General features: G+C 41.3%; 1 protein-coding gene across 4 annotated transcripts in view; it reads left to right on the top strand.

Annotated features, from left to right (window-relative positions):
- The first annotated feature begins 3 nt into the window (after window positions 1–3).
- Window positions 4–18,200, top strand: part of LOC140911615 (terminal uridylyltransferase 7) — a 54,274-nt gene continuing 36,077 nt past the window's right edge. For 2 of the 4 annotated variants that reach the window (XR_013635833.1, XM_073345009.2), the window contains exons 1-9: window positions 4–128; window positions 2,206–2,723; window positions 10,280–10,458; window positions 11,260–11,376; window positions 12,442–12,619; window positions 13,088–13,176; window positions 13,659–13,710; window positions 15,420–15,489; window positions 16,423–16,549. Coding sequence is in view for 3 of the 4 variants with exons in the window: in XM_073345009.2 (XP_073201110.2) it covers window positions 2,237–2,723; window positions 10,280–10,458; window positions 11,260–11,376; window positions 12,442–12,619; window positions 13,088–13,176; window positions 13,659–13,710; window positions 15,420–15,489; window positions 16,423–16,549 (1,299 nt within the window). In the remaining variant the exon portion in view is untranslated. The other 2 variants (XM_073345006.2, XM_073345010.2) reach the window with 2 other exon arrangements.

The following is an 18,200-nucleotide window of genomic DNA, read 5'->3' as shown; positions in this document are numbered from 1 at the left end:
AAGGTGCGCGATGACGGAATGGGGGAGGGTTTCCGGAAGGGCAGTCCGGACGGGTTTGTGCAGGGCTTCAGGCGCTTCCGCCTCGAGTCGGCACAATGAAGAGGGAGCAATAACCGGAAGGGCCGAGGGTGAGTGTCCTTCCCGGGGCCGCGGCGGCGGAGGCCTCCCCCGAGCCCTTCCCACGACCGTTGGGCTTCCGGGCGCGCGAGCCTGACACCTCCCCCCCCCCCGCGGTGACTGGGGAGCTGCGTCCCCCACCCCCCGAGTCCAATGTTCCTACTCCCCCCTCCCCCCACCACCTGCCGCCCGGCCTGTCTCGCTGCCCCGCGGCTCCTGGGAGTCTCCGGGGAACCCCGTGCCGGGGCAGACACGGGAGGAGGGGCCGGGCCCCTGAGTTCCTGAGCGCTGCGGGGACCGGCTCCCCCGGGGCCGCGGGCCCCCCTCGCTGCCGGCCTGGTCTGGCGGCCTCGCGGGGTCGGCAGTTCGCAGCGCGAGTGTCTGGGACAGGGCCGCCCGGTGCGAGCGGGGCTGGCGTGTCCCCTGTCCTTGCTGGAGCCCGTGAGGTCCGGCGGGGGCGGAGAGGAAACCCAAAGGCTGGCGCACCCTGCCAGGGAGCAGCGGCGGTTTGACAGCTCAGCCTCGTGGGCAGATCCCGTCCTGTGCTTTGACTCTGAGCTTCCTCCCTGTGTGCGTGGTGCATTTCATAACCTTCCCTTGTTGTTGAGTGCGTAGTTGGGTTTTTCCGGGACAATTATAAACCGTGTTGTTCGATCACTAATATATAGCTGCATAGCTGATTCTTTGTTAACTTTCCCCACCCACCATAGATTATCTTGAAGGGTGTAAAACTCTCCCCTTATCCAGTAGCAATTGTGGAGCTCCACAACACTGTGTAATTATGGATTTAGTACCAGTACACCCATCTAGGCATTGGCCTACTTTATTATGCCTTCCTTTTAAGTGCAATGTCTGTGTGGTTTCAAGCACTTCATTTGAAAATAACCTAGTCTTATTTATAGAAAGTTTCATAAAATATATGAGAGAGAGAGAGAATTAAAAACTTAGGGTCAGATGTACAGATGTCTTTAGGTTCCTAAAGATGCCGGTGTAGGGCCTAGCAGGCTTTATGAAAGCACTTCAGCAGGTTAGTCATGTAAGTCCCAATTTGTTAATCTCTAAGGTGCCACAAGTACTCCTTTTCTTTTTGCCAATTGGGAAGCTAACTCACTCAGGGTACATCTTCACTGTGATAAAAGCCCCACAGCATGGCCACAGCTGCTCCTGCAGCTCAGCCTGCAAGGCTATAAAATTGCGGTGCATAGGCCGGGGGGAGAGTCGTCTCAGAGCTCAGGTTGCAGCCTGAACACGGAAACTGCAATGTTTAGCCCTGCTGCTCAAGCCCTGCAAGCCTGAGTCAGCTGACCTAGGCTCTGTGACTTAGTGCCGCAGGTTTTTTATTGAAGTGTAGACATAACCTTAGGTGCCTCATTGGGTTTTTCAAAAGTGCCTGTCTTGAATTTTAGATGTCTGTATACCTTTGTACGTCTGGCCTTTTCTTCCTCTTCATGTGTCCTGGTATAGCTAAACCTAATAGTTTTCAGATGGGTGACGTGTTTTGTTTACTCATGCCTGGGTTGAGCCCTTCAAAATGTTGTCTTAAATTTGAGTTCCAGTTTCCTGAAAAAATATATATATGGTGGCAGGCACAGTTCAGTTTCAAATTAAATTAGTAGTATTGCTTTGATACAGAATAAAGAAATGCAGTAAAAAGAAAATGTAAATGCTTGACATTTAGTTATATAGATCTTATTTGTGGATTTCTCACCAAAAGCAAAGGGGAGGGGGGGCGGGAAAGGTGGATAGGTCAAAACAAACAAGTTTTGATTGCAAATTGAAAAAACCATTGTTTCAAAATGAATGTTGAAATAAAATGTTTCATCATGTCAAAAAAAATAATTTTTGGTTAAAACTATTTTCCATATCGGCAAATAGCTTTGGTGCCCTGATAAATTCATATTTTGGCCAATTTGTAATTTACTGCGGGAAAGAAATTGCCCAGCTTTAGTCTTGATAAGATACGCAATGTGTACTGAGGAAAACCATGAGTTACTCATTTCCTAAACCTGTTATGTTTTTATTCCTCTTGAATCTGCTGTTAAACAGTTGATTATTTGAAACTACCTCCTTTTTTTTTTTCCCCTCCAGGTGCAAAGTATTCCGTTGAACAGCAATTACAATGGGAGATGCTGCAAAACCTTGCTTTGCCAAAAGAAAAAAGGAGTGGGGAGTTTTAGATGAGGAGGAATTGAAGAGGAGCCCTTTACAACAGGACTGCCACGCCATGGATGATTACGGACCTGGCAAAAAAATAGATATAGGCTTTCCGAAGAAAAAGGGAACACAAGCTCACTGTGGAAACAGTCCCAGAAAAGGACCACATTGTATTCTGAATAGCTCAAATTCTTTTAAAAACATGGGTCACAACCAAGGGGTGAGGATAAATGATACCCAAAAAGACCAAATTAAGAAATGGATATCGAATGACCATCGTGGCAATTCAGACAGCTGGAGAGAGTACAAATCTACAGTTCGGATTCCTGTGCTTAACAGGACAAGAAAAGACTCTTTTCATGAGGTTGAAAGTGCAGGAAGCAGAAATGTAAGAAGACTGCCTCAGAAAGACTTAAATGAAGAAATGTCAGACACACAGAAAGGAAACTCTGGTAATGAACACATTTTTTACATAGTTTTTAAAGTAAAATCGATTACTGTGTATATGTCCGGAAAGTACAACTTTAAGGTTCACTGTTAATGCAAAAAATTAAATAAAACCATTTCTGTTCCGTAACACTTCTATCTTGCAAAGTATCCTCTGTACTCAATGGCAGCATTTTAAGCAGTATTGTAACAGTATGTGATCCAAAGATTGTTTTTATAAACTGGTCGTACTATGAAACCATCTTGTTGGTTTGGTAGGTTAATCGCTTTATAAACGTTTGACAAGTATATAGCGACAAGTGTGATGTCCTAGTCTGCAACTTCAATATTTTTCATTTTTCCAAGATACAACTTGATATAAATCTCTCCAGTCTTTAAGCATTGTTGAAGAAATTGCACAAGTAATTGGCATTACTTGCTGCAAGACCACATGGTAAACTTACAACTTGTTCAGTAAGTTAGCTAAAAAAAGTTAAAAGGAAATGGGAATAAGACAACGTGGAAAATAGCTAACTTAATATGTTATCTTCTCATGCAGGTAACTTCTATACTTGTTTCAATCTGTAACTTTAAAATAAAACTGTAAAAGTCTTACAGTATTGTGTAAAATAGGAGGTTGTCGTGGGGGGGAGGGGGGGCTTATTCTGATTTGAATAGGAACTTTTCCTCTGTAAGGAGAGAAGAATAAGATCCACACTATAGAGACATATTCACCAGTCTTGGCATAAAGTGTTATCCTGATAGCGTAGTGACCTTCAAGTAGAGAAGCACTAAATTGGATGGTGAGACACTGTAAACCACATGCTCAGAAAGGTTTTAGTTGTTTAAAAAGAACAAGAATGAGTGACTTGTCTCTATTCTTCCCCTGCTGCCCTGCCCTGCCCGGCCCCAAAAAGGGTGAGGAGTGTGTGTGTTTTTTTTCTTGTGCTAAACCTTGTAAAGTTTAACTATGCTGAGGGCTGCTATCTAGACGTTGTCTTTTGTTAAACTTTCTTGATGTAAAGATTTGCAGTGCCGTTGCCGCAGTGCTAGTGAGTGAGAACTAGAATAGCTTGATAAAAAGGGAATTAAGAAAAAAGGGAAAAAAGGGAAGTAAGAGAGAAATGGAACAGTAATGGAAGAACTAAAGATCTGAAAATATGGAGGAAAATGAGACGTGAAGAAGAAATGAAGGCCATTTGACATTTATCAGGATGATCCAGAACATTGCTACGGAAAAGGTTAAAAGAGAATTCTTTGAGTTGTTGAGGTCGTGTGTGAGAGGAAGAAGGGGTGGTATTTTTGTTTTTTCATTTAAATTGGATATTTGTCTTATGTCCTGTTACCGCAACGGTCTTCCAAATATGTCAAGAAAATCATACTTGTATAAAACAAATGCATCAAACTGGGGGTCGTGACCCCTCAGGGAGTCGCAAGGTGGCTACAAGGGGGTCGCGAGCTGTCAGCTCAGTGGGGCTGACGTCCCTGATCCCCATTAAATTAATGCCCCCATTTTAAATTTATGGGGCGGGGGTTGTCACAGACAGAGGCTTGCTGTGTGAAAGGGGTAGGATGTCCAGACAGCAAATGTGACAAATCGGAATGGGGGGGGAGGTAATAGGAGCCTATATAAGAAAAAGACCCAAAAATCAGGACATCTGGTCACCCTAGAAAGGGGTCACCAAAAAAAAAAGTGTTTGAGAACCACTGGCATAAATGATCTGTAACAAATTGTTTCCTGTATGAAAGCTTTAAATATGGTACTTTGCAGTTAGATAACTTGAATACTAGTTGACAACAGTGCACCCTGAGGTAGACTTGGCTTTGACTCTGAGTCCTTGTGGCACGCTTTAGCTGTGTCTACACTTATAACGTGGCAGTGGCACAGAGATAGCACTTCAGTGTAGACACTCGCTACAGCGATGGGAGGGGTTCTGACAGCTCTGTTGTTAATTCACCTCCCTGAGAGGCGGTAGCTAGGTGAACAGAAGAATTCTTCCGTTGACCTACCGCTGTCTACTCCGGGGGTTAGCTCAGCATAGCCACGTCTCCCAGGGGTAGGAATTTTTCACACTCCTGAGAGACGTAGCTACGCCGATCTAAGTTTCCGGCGGAGACCAGCCCTTGGTTGTCCTTTGTAAGTTTTTATGACGTCTCCCCATCCCTTCAGATCCTTCACTCAGTCAACTGCCATGGAACCTCTGGCTCCCCATGTTCCATCTGGTAGCTTCTCAAGCACTGCCTGTCTTTTACTAGAGCGGCTTTTGTTTGCCTCATGGCGGCCGATTGAACTGAAGTGATGGCAACCTGTAATGAATAAGTGAACCAGGTTTCAAGATTGAAGCTTAACCTAGGACGCTAATGGTATGTCTGTACTGCCAAAGAAATCCTGCAGCAGGTAGTCTCAGAGCCCGGGTCAATTGACCCGAGCTGTTGCTACGGGGCTAAAAATAGCAGTGTAGATGTTCCCATTCAGTCCGGAGCCAGGGCTCCGAAACCCGGCAAGGCGTTGGATCACAGAACCCGGGTTCCAGGCCAAGCGAGAATGCCTACACTTCTCTTTTTACCTCCATGGTTTGAACCTGAGTCAGTTGATTTGGGCTTTGAGACTCACTGTTTTGTGTTTTGGTTTTTTTTGCAGTGTAGATGTACGCTGAGCCTTTTGGTGGCCTCTTATGGAAATTCATAGCTTATATTTGTGTCTCCTCCTGTACTTGACTGATACTGAACGAGTATCTCAAATTTAAACATACTAGATAAGTGGGGCCATGCAGATCAACTGACCGTATTAAAGAGTTTCTATCCATTAAGCAGTCATTTCAGAACACCTGATAAGAAGATAGACTATTCAGATTGTGAGAGATTTGGTGGTGTAAGCTTTCTTGTTTCGTTTTTAAGAACTAAAAGAAAGATCATCCAGTGAGGACCTGGGAGGAGTTGCTTTTTATACTCTGTATAAATACTTAGTCTCAACCAATATTGGTTGAGACTACCAAGTAATGATAGGAGTTTTTACTTACTTGGCATATTGTTGTTTTATAAGCAGCTATTTCAGTGCTCACAAAAATGAGTTTTAACTTATGAGGAGGAGCAGAATTCCATGCATTGTCACTTATTTGATATCCAAATTGTGTTAATCAGAGCATTTATATTGATCATGGGGAGGCAGAGTTCTGTAAGAGCATAACGACAGGACTATTGCAGAGCTCAAATGTTTTACTGCCATTAGCTAGAGAGTCAGTATGATAGATTTCAGAGTAACAGCCGTGTTAGTCTGTATTCACAAAAAGAAAAGGAGTACTTGTGGCACCAATTTATTTGACCACAAAACCAACCAACTAACCAACCAACTAACCAATTTATATGAGCATAAGCTTTCGTGAGCTACAGCTCACTTGTGACACCAAGTAAGTCAAGGTGGGGAAAAGCCAGTCAGACTTCCTTCTCTACCTTTTTGCTACTTTTGGACTTCTAGCAGAGTACTATCCCTAGACGCTGTTTGCTCATTCGCTCTTTACTATCAGCTTCTGGCTGGTAGGTCCCAGATAAATTTGAAGGACACCTCACTAACCTGCTGCTGGTAGGGAGAAGACACACTCTCTGCCCAGCCTTGCTGCAGCTATGTGGAGATGGGGTTTCTGCTCCTCTAGCCTTACTGCAGCCTCTTGTCTGCTGCAGCAATGGTGGGTTGTGCGGGTCTGCTTTTGGGTGTTGAGTTCTACTTGCAGCCTCTGGTCATAGCTTTCTCTAAATGGCAGCTGAGTGAAATTTACATTAGTCTTGTCAGTTATGCGCTGCCTGGTGGCATGAAAGCTACATGCATGGTGGTAAAGGTGGACTCCCAAAAGGATAAGAATTTATTTTTTGAAAGTTGAGCAGAAACTGATGGTTTAGACCTCCTGCTTGCCAGGAATATTTCCTACTTGCTATTGGCATGTGGGTGGTTAGATTTTTTCCCCAAGTTTTGACTTCTTTATTGAGAGGCTTCTAAACAAATCTCGCATTGCTGAATTCTTAGAGTACATGGAACTATTGTTAATTTTCAAACTGTGATTCACATGCTTTTCAGCAGTGTGTAAAAGTCTTCTGGCCTCTCTCCCATCACTTTCTGCAGGATTTTAAGTTTTTAAAATTTTTTTTAGTTCCTGATGTAAGGAGATGCAGTATTATCTTCCGGAGTATGCAGGTAGAGGGCTCTGTTCCTGGTAGCTTTGCCAAGGGATAGAAGAGTGACACTAACAGGGCTGTGATCAGTTTCACGGCTGCCTGTCAGAACCCAGAGAGCTAGAGTTTGAAAACTCCCTTGATTAGAATGAATAGATATTTTGACCAGGTGAGTGGATTGCATGGAGCTAGAAAGCTGCTGGCTTGTTTTCTTGAGAGGGAAGAGAAGAAAGTTGGCCACTAAGCTGCTGTGGAATTCACAGGCTCTGAAGCCTAAGGAGCGGGGTGGGTTTCAGAGCCCAAGCTCCAGCCTGAGCCACAACTTGAAAGTGCTGTCTTCACAGGTAGTTTTTAGAACACTCATATGAGTCCCGCTAGGCCAAGATTGTCAACGTGGGCTAGCGGTTTGCTTCTGCTCTATCCAAAATGCTGCGGAGACATCTCCTTAGCCATTGGGCTAAGTTGTCAAGCCATTCTATGAGCAGCAGTGAAATGCGTGGTTTTTATACTGCTGTGAGAGGAAAGCTATGAACAGCAGATGAAGGCACTGGAGTTATTTGGTGAAGAGGAATATCTTTTTTTTTTTTTTTTTTTTTTTTTGAAGTTGAGAGATGAGTAAAGTACCAGAGACTTGTCTTTCCCAGCTATTGCAACAGATTGAAGGAAGGATGAAGTTCCTGGGGAGAGAGAGAATTGCAGAGGACAAAGACCAGCATTTTTTCATTTTTAGGAGTTAAAAAGCATCAGACAATTGCTAGACAGAAGCTGACATGGCATTCCTTTCATCACCTTGAAATTTCGTTTGCATAGTTTCCATTAAAAGCAGTTTGAGACACTATATATGCTGAATCTCCCTGTCAATTTTTGTGGTTTCACAATCAATTGTTTGGGTTTATTTTAATTTTTCCTCTTGCTGGGGATGGCCTACACAAATGGGCAGCCAACTAGACAAAATGCCATCAAATGCCCAAATAAACTGAAAAAAAAAAATCCGAATTTTTTCACCGCTCGTAATTTTAGGGGATCCTTATAGCAATGTTAAAAAGAACAGGAGTACTTGTGACACCTTAGAGACTAACAAATTTAGTTGAGCATAAGCTTTTGCGGGCTACAGCCCACTTCATTGGCTGTATAGAATGGAACATATAGTAAGAAGGGGGGTGTGTGTGTGTGTATATATGTATATACAGACATACAGAGAACATGAAACACTAACTCAGGAACTATCCTTGCAACAAAGCCCGATGTCAACTCTGTCCACATATTTATTCTGGTGACGCCATCATAGGACTTAATCACATTAGCCACACCATCAGGGGCTCCTTCACCTGCACATCTACCATCAAGTGCCCCTCTGCCATGTACATTGGCCAAACTGGACAGTCTCCACACACAAGAATAAATGGACACGCATCTGACATCAGGAATCATAACATTCAAAAACCGGTAGGAGAACACTTCAACCTCTCTCGTCACTCAGTAACAGACTTAAAGGTGGCAATTTTGCAACAGAAAAGCTTCAAAACCAGACTCCAATGAGAAACTGCTGAACTCGAATTAATATGCAAACTAGATACCATTAACTTGGATTTGAATAAAGACTGGGAGTGGCTGGGTCGTTACGCATATTGAATCTATTTCCCCATGTTAAGTATCCTCGCACCTTCTTGTCAACTGTCTAAATGGGCCACGTTGATTATCACTACAAAAGTTTTTTTCTCCTGCTGATAATAGCGCATCTTAATTAATTAGCCTCCTACCGTTGGTGTGCCTACTTACACACACACACACACACAGAACATGAAAAGGTGGATGTGTGTGTATGTAGATAGATAGATAGATAGATAGATAGCTATCTCTTCTTACTATATGTTCCATTCTATGCATCCGATGAAGAGGGCTGTAGCCTGTGAAAGCTTCTGCTCAACTAAATTTGTTAGTCTCTAAGGTGCTACTCCTGTTCTTTTTGCGGATACAGACTAACACGGCTGCTACTCTGAAAGTTATAGCAACGTTGTTGTTTTTTTTTAAAAAGTACGATATGATAGTTGATAGTGCCTCTTGAAAGAGATGGGATTCAAGGGCAACCTTCCTAAATATCTGAGTATGAATTCACTTTCTGCTTGTTGGAGTTGGCTTCTAAAAATCGGTAGAGGAAAAAATCTGATCCCGGTGGAAGGATTTCAGAGTTTGAAAGAATTGTCAAAAGCACTTGGAAGAGCCCATTGTTCCGGCAACTTTATATAGGTACCTAAACTAGAGGTGAGCTGTAATCCTGGCTCTTATTTGAAACTCTGGCCAGTATTTACTCATTCCTGCTGGAGCCAAAGATCACCTGTTTTTTTTATTTGTACGCTTTGGACCCGTAACTACTGTTGCAAAAATGCTGATAAAGCTGCTCACAAAGCATAGGCAGTATATTTACACCCAGACTTCTGCCACAAGCTTAGCTGTAAACACAACAAATGTATCATACTGTTTATTTTGCAAGACTTAGTTGTATTAAAATAAGTACATCCATTTTTACACAAGTGGATTACTTTATTGAGGTGAAAAAGAGGCTTTGCTTCCCTCTTCTGAGTAGCTAAAAAGGATCACTGTCTTGTGTCTTTGCTATTTTAATTGTCTCGAGCCAATGTACTGGTACAGTTGAAGAGTGGGTGACACCAGAAGAGCAAGAAGCTTTCATTTCTGGGTATAAAACAAATAGTGTTACCATAGTATCTTGACATGAGGGCTATACTTTACGTGAGAGTAAGGAACGGGAGTTTCGGGGGGAAATGTGCACTGTCTTATATACATGATTAAAAAAATCTCCATGTCGGCTATATTCCTGTAGCTGCCTGATCTGACACTGTTTACTGTTTACTGCCTGGGTATAATTTAGGTTTAGGGGGTGCTAACCTTCATGTCGTGTTTCTAGGGACTCTGGAATATTGAAGTTTAATCTAGGAATTTTGAAAGTATTCCGGTTCAGAAGTGGGGAATCATCCAGTGTCAGTAATTCTGTAGGGATAGTAAGTCACCCCATCCTAATCCCTTCGAACTTGTGAGTCTTAAACTGACCATAGAACCTGTTGCCATTAGCGTTAACCGGTGTTGATCAAACAAGAATTTCTAAATAGCCCAGTTCCTGACTTTTTGTGGGTCAACCTGTTTGTTGATACTTCAGAGGTCATTCTCCAGTAGTCGGTAAGAGTCAAAACAAACATACCTTAGGAGACAGTATGAATATGCACCACCGGGGAGTGGGAGGTATTGCAATTGTCAGAAAAGATGACTTGCATATGTCAGAAAAGGAAATGGTGTGACAAGTAGAGAATCTTGTCTGCTTTATTTAATGCATTGGGTTCACTCTCCATTCTGTTGTGTGCTCTGAAATGATGTTACAGTATATTTGTTCTGATAACTCTTTAAGAAATGAAGAAACATAGGAAACCAAGGAGATCAAGAAGGACAGGAAAAGAGGAGTATGATCAAGATGACGATGTGGAAAGCCCGGTTATAGATGAGTCGATGCTGTCAGTGAAGGAACTACTAGGGTTGCAGCAGGCTGAAGAGCGATTAAAGAGAGACTGCATTTACAGACTAAAGAAGGTGACAACACTCTCTTTTTGTATATACAGTATTTGGATATTTTATCACATACAGGTTTTAATTTATGAATTAAAGATCAAAGGTTTGCACTCTTCCTGAAGAATTCCACTTTGTGCAGCTAAAGGCTCTGTTGTTAGTGATCCAATCCATAAAATTTTAACAAAATGGGTGTTCAGTGGCTGGAAATGAATAAAAAGAAGACTAGTGTACCTTTGCTTTTGACTACGTTCAGTATTCGAATTTCCAAGTGTCCCTCTATGTAATATTCAAATTGCTCGGCTCTAAGATTGGGGTTAGGTAGGGTTACCGCTCGTTCGTGTTTTACCCGGACAGTCGTTTTTTGGCGTCTGTGTCCGGGTGCTGTTTAGGGTTGCCAGGTGCCCGGTTTTCGACCAGGAAGTCTGGTCGAAAAGGGGACCTGGCAACCCTAAATGGCACCCAGACCTAAAGTTTGGTTACCACGGGGCAGGGGGAGGCGCGAGGTCACGCTAGCCTCTGCTCAGCTGGGGCCACCTCCTACCTGCAGGCAGGTAGGCTCCTTGAGATGATCCAGCAAGATGCTGAAAGGGCCTTGGGGAGAAGAGGCAGAGAAGGGGGTGAGCCCTGGGAAAAAGGCAGAGCAGGTGCGGGGCCTCGAGTGTCCGGTTACCAGCAATTATAAAGGTGACAACCTTCGGGTTGCCAGGAAAGTTGGAGGGTGTATTTTTGGACTTCCTAGGACAATTTAACTGACCGTGGCAGATGTATGAAATGAAGGTAACATCTTTCTGTATCTTAGTCAATAAACTCTCTCAATTTTAGCGTCCTCGAAACTACCCCACAGCCAAGTATACCTGCAAATTATGTGATGCTTTGATTGAGTCAGTGACATTTGCTCATAAGCACATTAAAGAGAAGAAGCACAAGAAAAACATAAAGGTGAGTTAATGACACTTTTAGAAATCCATGCTTTATATTTGTTATCCTGCTAATGATGATGCAATTATATTAGCCCTGAAGTCTTGCCTTGTTCTTACCATGCTTAATATTCTGCTAGTGTTATACAGAGTGCTTCTCTATATAATGTCTACCAATGTCCATAGACATTGGTAAAAGCAACAAATACGTAGTTTGAGACTTTTTTCCAGCATAGAGTGAACTCGGGACTGCCTCTAGGATATTACTGATATCTCCTAATAACCATCATTAAAGGGAGCTTTCATTCAATGTATAATTCAGTATTATTGTGCAGGTCATAAGTTTTTTTTTAAGCTGTCACAACTTAACCTCATTTGTTGTTCATGAGTTGTGTAATGGTATCATTAACTGTATCTGCTCTCTTCTTAATATGTCATTTAGTGGCGTTCTGACAGCTGTAATATACTTGATTTAGAATGAGTTGGTAAGAATGAATTTAAAATTTGTAATTGCCATTTTGACAATAGCCTAGATAAAATGAAAGGGTTGTTGGATACTCCAGTATGAGAGAATATATATCAATAATTAAAATAACAGCTTTATATTTATATATATATTGAAAACTATTGCCAGCATAACTGCAGTTTGACATTTTATTATTACTGAAAGAAACTTCTGCTGCGCCTGCCCTCCTTCCCCACCTTTGCCCCAGAAGACCAAAGGAATTGAAAGGCACGTACAGGGTTTCCCTTTTGTCTTCAACTTCATTATCCTCTACCACTCCTTATAAGGAGAAAGGGATGTTTGCCTATGCCTTTTATATAGGTGTATGGATTTTTGTAAATTACCGAAGCCTCTAACGTGACGTCTCAAACTCTTTATCTAGATAGAATCATTGTATGTCATCTTTCTCTAGACCTTAATTGTGTCCTAACGCACCAACTGTTTGAAACTGCTTACTAGCTCCGTAATATAGATGGGCACACAGAAATGTTTATGGCGGTAGGTTGTGTGTACCTACCCCTACCTCATGAAAGCAACTGAAGAGAGTCATTTAAATATGTTAAAATGTGGTTGTCCTTGAAGGAAAAGCAAGAAGAACAACTGCTGACTACCCTGCCTCCACCAACACCTTCCCAGATACAAGCTATTGGTGTTGCCATTGAAAACGTAGTGCAAGAGTTTGGCTTAAATAATGAGGATTTGGAACAAAGACTCAAAATTAAAACAGCGATGGAAGATTTATTGCACCCAAAATTGCCAGGTATAACTCTGCCATTTGGTTTGATGGTCAAATATACGAAAAAGAAAAAGCATTTTTCTCCGCAAGAGTAATCTTAATCTCTGATTTTGACAAGTTCTACCAATAATATAATTTGATTTTTGTCAGTATGTTCTGCTTGGTGACGTAGTGGCAATATTTTGGCCTGAAGGTTGCTCTAAATTACATCAACTGCCACTGACCCAGTGGCTGGGAATCAGCAGGGTTTAGAGGAGGCCCAAGCCATGCCCTATTGGGCGTGGCCTCAATCCCTTTTGCCAGCAGCAGGGATAAGGTGTAGGAACTGTTGTGCTACTGAAAGATTCTTCAGAATTGGGGTGATCCTCTGATGGCTGTCTACACCAGTTCTAGGACTAGAATCTGCTGGCAAGGCATTGCAAAGTGGCTGCACTCCAACCCAGGATTTGGATTAAGATGTTGAGTTTATACAAAAAATTGCTTTCTTTGCAGGTTGCTCGCTAAGGCTGTACGGCTCCTCCTGTAGCAGATTTGGTTTCAGAACATCTGACATAAACGTTGATGTCCAGTTTCCAGCCAATGTAAGTGAGCAGGTTATTATTAGTGTTGTAAAATTGGCTGAATTGCCTGTTATAGTAACATTTAAGCAAGTAATAACAAAGGTGCCAAGTGGTAATGGGATTTTTATTTACCAAAATGTATCGATCCAAGGGGAGCTATTGTTAACTGCGTCTGAACTAAAATCATCTTAATCTGTTGTTAAAGTAGTGGTATTACTCTGTGCTAATAGCATCTTCAATCCAATGAACTCAAAGCACTTCACAAACACAAATGAGTTAAACCTCACCTCCCAGCAACCCTGTGAGGCAGAGCAGGAGATTTATACCCATTTTACAGATGGGGAAACTGGGCCTTAGATGTTGTGACTTGCCTAAGGTGTCACAGTGATCCTCCTTTGTCTTTTCAATATGGAAGTATTAAAAATCCATCATTAAAAAACACATTTTTCAAATGTTTCAGTAGCTTAAATAATAATCTTCTATGATTTGACTCCATTTCACAGATGGCTCAACCAGATGTTCTCTTACTTGTACAAGAAAGTCTGAAGAATAGTGGTAAGAAATACTTGTTCACTGGTTTCAGTTTCATTTCAAAAGCACCCCTGGCCATTCTCACAATACTCCTTCACTGAATGCAAAACCTTTTTTAAATAGATGCATCAGCTCAAATGCTTACTTGATTTTTACAGAATAATGTAAGTCTGTCTCCATGTGTAGTTTCATTCTTCTTCTACACTAGTAAATTGACAGGTACAAGAGTAAAGGTATTAAGCTTACCTAATTGGAGGAGGGAGCATTTTGTACATTGAATTCCAAAATCCCTTCACAGCTAGGGAAAAGAGTTGGAGTTTTTATGTTGCTATGTTTACTTGGTCAGTGACCTTGCTGAGACTTAAGCATGTGAAGTAAATGAGACTACACAGTGCATGAAGTTAAGCAGGGGCCTCAGTCTTTGCAGGAGTGGTGCCTTGGATAGAATTATGTGGTGGTAGCCTAAAACCACAACGCTCTAAGGTGTAACATTCTGTAATGATCCCCTAGCTCTTTCTGTGAGCACTGCTGATGGGATCACAGAAACAAAGGTTGATAGTAATATTCCCCTGCTAGCCCATAATGTAGTGCAAATCTCCCTAGAGTAAGGTGTGCTCCTTTACATACCTTAGAGTCTCTCATCAACAGAAGTTGGTCCAATAAAAGATATTACCTCACCTACCTTGTCTCTCAAATATCCTGGGACTGACACGGCTACAACAACGCTACAGAACTAATGCCGTCAGACAAGCTGTTTAGTGTAGGCTTGTCATGTGTATTCCAACAAATGACTTACCCTGAATCGATAATGGTAGATACTAAATGCATCACTTGTATAAGGCCTAAAGAATTTAGCTGCTTTAGTATTTCGTTCAAATACTAGCTACAGTATGTCCTTTAGTGGTAGAAATTCTAACTGTGTGTTCTCATTCACATCAGGAATGGGGATGCCCCTCTTTTCCACAGGCTAGCTTGTGAGGATGATTTACCTAGCGACATAAGTGTGCATGGTGCTTCTTACTTGAAATAGGACTGACTAGTCTTTGTCCCAAAGTACTTAAGGCCCTATTTTCAGATCTTAGCCTCCTTTCATGTATATACAACTTTGTGCACGCATCTGCACATACGTTTTTGGTGTGCTGATGTTTCGTACACAAGATAGAATGTGTATATGGAAACTCATCACCTGCATGTTGAGGTACTAAAAAAATGCCACTCAGTCCTAATTTATGCACATCAGGGAAGACTGGGTTGAAGCCAGCTGAAAACGGGGTCTTTACAATCTAAGTAGAACATACACAAAGGAAAAAGAGAGGGAGGGTGGCTCCTTTTCTATTTTACCGTGTGTGTGTGTGAGGTTTTACTCTTCTTTCCGCTCTCTCCCTTGTAGCATTTTCTTTAACACAACTGCTAAGTCACTGCCTCCTCTACCAACAATAATGTGATCTTGTTTGGAAACACTGCAAGTTTATATAGTTGGACTGCGTTTTTCCTTTCATATTTTCAAAATCTAAATTAACACAATGTCTGATAGTACTGACCCACCGGACTTAACTTTCTATTTTCGTGCTTGAGTTAGTCAGATTTCTAATTGGAGGTGATCCTTTTATGAGCCAGACTGGTAGACCCAAAATCTATTTCTACTCCTTGCGCTACATGAGTTTCTCCTTAAACACGAAGAATATTATTAACCATGTGCTTAATGTGGCTTTTTCTTTTTTTTCCCCCCCCAGAATCTTTTATTGATGTTGATGCAGATTTCCATGCTAGAGTACCAGTGGTGGTGTGCAGAGAAAAGCAAAGGTCTCAGTTGTCAATTTGTGTGTTCTAATAGCATATAGCAATGTAAAATTACACATACCCACACCTGAAAAAATAACATTTCTGTACTAAATTATTACAGTTCCATGGATCTTGACACAAACATTTATGGGCAAGTCATTCCTAGCCTAGAATAAGAGGGTAAGGGTTATTTCTTCCTCAACCCCCTCTTCCCCAGTCCCCTTTACAAAAATAAATAAATAAAAATAATAATAAAAAAAAACCTTTTATTTTTTCACTGTGCACCCCTCTGCACTGGGGATGATTGCTAAAGTAGAAAATTTCCTTTCTTCCCTTCTAGACGATGCAGATTTAATACCAAATGAAAGAAACCTAAAAAACAATGTAAGGGGAGCTTAAATAGCTTTAGTGCTATGAGGAAAGGAGTGAGGCATTTTGTTTTGCCCACTTACCACATACCACTTCAGATTCATGAAATATTGTGTAACTAGCTACTGATGTAGAATCTATCACCAGTTGTTTGCAGTTCCTTGGTCTTTCATTACTGATTTTTTTTCCTGCACTCTGGAAATAGTTTATGAACTGTTTTAGTAACGGGGTTTGGTACAGTGAAATTATTTTGATTCACGGAAGAAAATGACAATGTGTGATGTTTTAGTTCATTGACTAAATGATTTAGTTGCTTAAAAAAAATCTCCAGAAAGTGAGTGATGAATTGCTGTGAATTTTAAAATGCTTTTGCTCTTGTAAAAGCTTGAAATGTTTAAATTGTAAAACTAAATACACAGGTCAAACTGGTTTTGTTTGCTTCCTTTCATTGTAATGTTAAGCCTCTGAGGCTGTTAAATCTGTCATCATAGCCTCAATTTTGTGATAGGTTGTAAGATTTCATCTGACATACGGCTTTCCTTAAAACACCTGCAGGATTTTCAGGTTGTTTCTTTGTCATTGTAGTGGCCTTGTTTGTAAAGTAAGCGCAGGGAATGAAAATGCTTGTCTGACGACAAACCATTTGGCTACTCTTGGAAAACTAGAACCAACTCTTGTACCTCTAGTGATTGCCTTCAGGTACTGGGCGAAGGTGAGTCTTTTTTTAATAAAAACCGTTCTTTTTGTCCAACTCTTGTGTGATGAGTTTCTCAAAACAGGCACCTGGATAAGAGAAGGTAGGCAGTGTACAAAAGTTTAACCAAGATACATCCTGGTTTTCATGGTGTTTCTCTTTTAGTCCAATGTCCTGCTAGTAAATCTCCAGTTGTAGTTTAGGAATGCGATTGCTCTAAGTCTCTTCTTGGGAAAAAGTTACTCTTTTGGTCTGAAATTTTGCATGATCTAGAGCAGGGGTTCTCTACCTTGGGGGATGCGGGCAGTCACAAACAGATTGTAATTGCCCTGTCCTTCATATGGCTCCATTAGGGGTTGGATAGACGGTGTGCCCTGCTATGGAAAAGGGGCTTGCTGTATGGAAAGCTGAAAATCGCTGGTTTAGATTGAGTGACTCTACAAGAAGAATCTATTCAGTTGCTTCAATGATCTAAATATAACAGTATTTCATGCTTTTAAGAAACTTTCAGTTGCTTTATTAGGTTCTTATAATTCAAAAACGTCTTTGAACTTTAAATGTGACCCACCGGCTTTCCTCCTCTGAGGAATACAATATTTGTTATGTGCAGTATATTATTTTCTTTGCCCATTACGTGCATGCACTGACTGAGATTATCTAATTGTCGCACATATGAGTCGATATGAGTTGCACTAAATTATAGTGTATACAGCAACCGCAACTGTGCCAACTTGCCTTTCCACTTAAAGATCTCTTTACATAGGCAGCGTTTGGTATATGATCATAGAGGTTGATGTGAAACTCTAGCTGGAATTTCTTGACTTTGTACCAAAAAAAATCCACCATAATGTTGCTTAACAAGCTCTTTTGTTACGTGATTGCTGAGAGTCTAACCACATTAATAGCAACGCTTATAAAATATAAAGATGTTGATATGCATATCTTTGTCTGTTAGTCTTTTAAAAAATTGCTTATGAAATCCCAGCTTCTCTGCACCTGAGTACCAGCTGCAAAAGTGCCTCAAGTGCATAGAAGGGGAAGATTATTTGTGAAGAATTCTTAAAATTTGTCATATGAGGTAATTTTCACATTTGAAGTTAATGGAAACAAATTAGGAAGAGTTCATGTGGACAAAATGAGTAGTGGAATCTTTGAGTATTTGGTGCAAGTATGATATGTGTTTGACGGAAGGCAGGGTATGTTTGTTTCATGTAGCAAGTCGCTTTCAAATGGTGAAGTTTGAAGTCCTAAATAAGCCAGTCATCTTTGTGAATCTTAGTCAGTACTCTGGGTATACATACCACATATGCCACCTCAAGTCTTGATTTCTGAAATAGCTTGAGCAGATTACAGTACAAAGATAAGAGTCACAATTCTGAATTTATCATACCATAACTCTTTAAACTGAAAATGAGCAGTTCGTTAAAGGAGCTGAAGGGAATTATGCCGAGATCTCATTGACGCAATTTCCCTTCACCATCACTGCAAATCCCAACTGTTGCGTACAACCAGTAGCTTGTATGGCTGGAAGATTATCAGATCTGATTATCAGAATGGAATGCATACAAGAAAAGTGATTTCAGTATTGTTCTGCTAGAACACCGGCTGTGATTTTAATAACTCCGTGAAGTCCTTTGGAACCAAACACATCCCACAACATGGGGACAAA

Source organism: Lepidochelys kempii, chromosome 5 (genome assembly GCF_965140285.1).
Source record: "Lepidochelys kempii isolate rLepKem1 chromosome 5, rLepKem1.hap1, whole genome shotgun sequence".
Lineage (NCBI taxonomy): Eukaryota > Metazoa > Chordata > Testudines > Cheloniidae > Lepidochelys > Lepidochelys kempii.
Note: the sequence above shows the minus strand (reverse complement) of the source record. Positions and strands in the feature narration are given on the sequence as shown.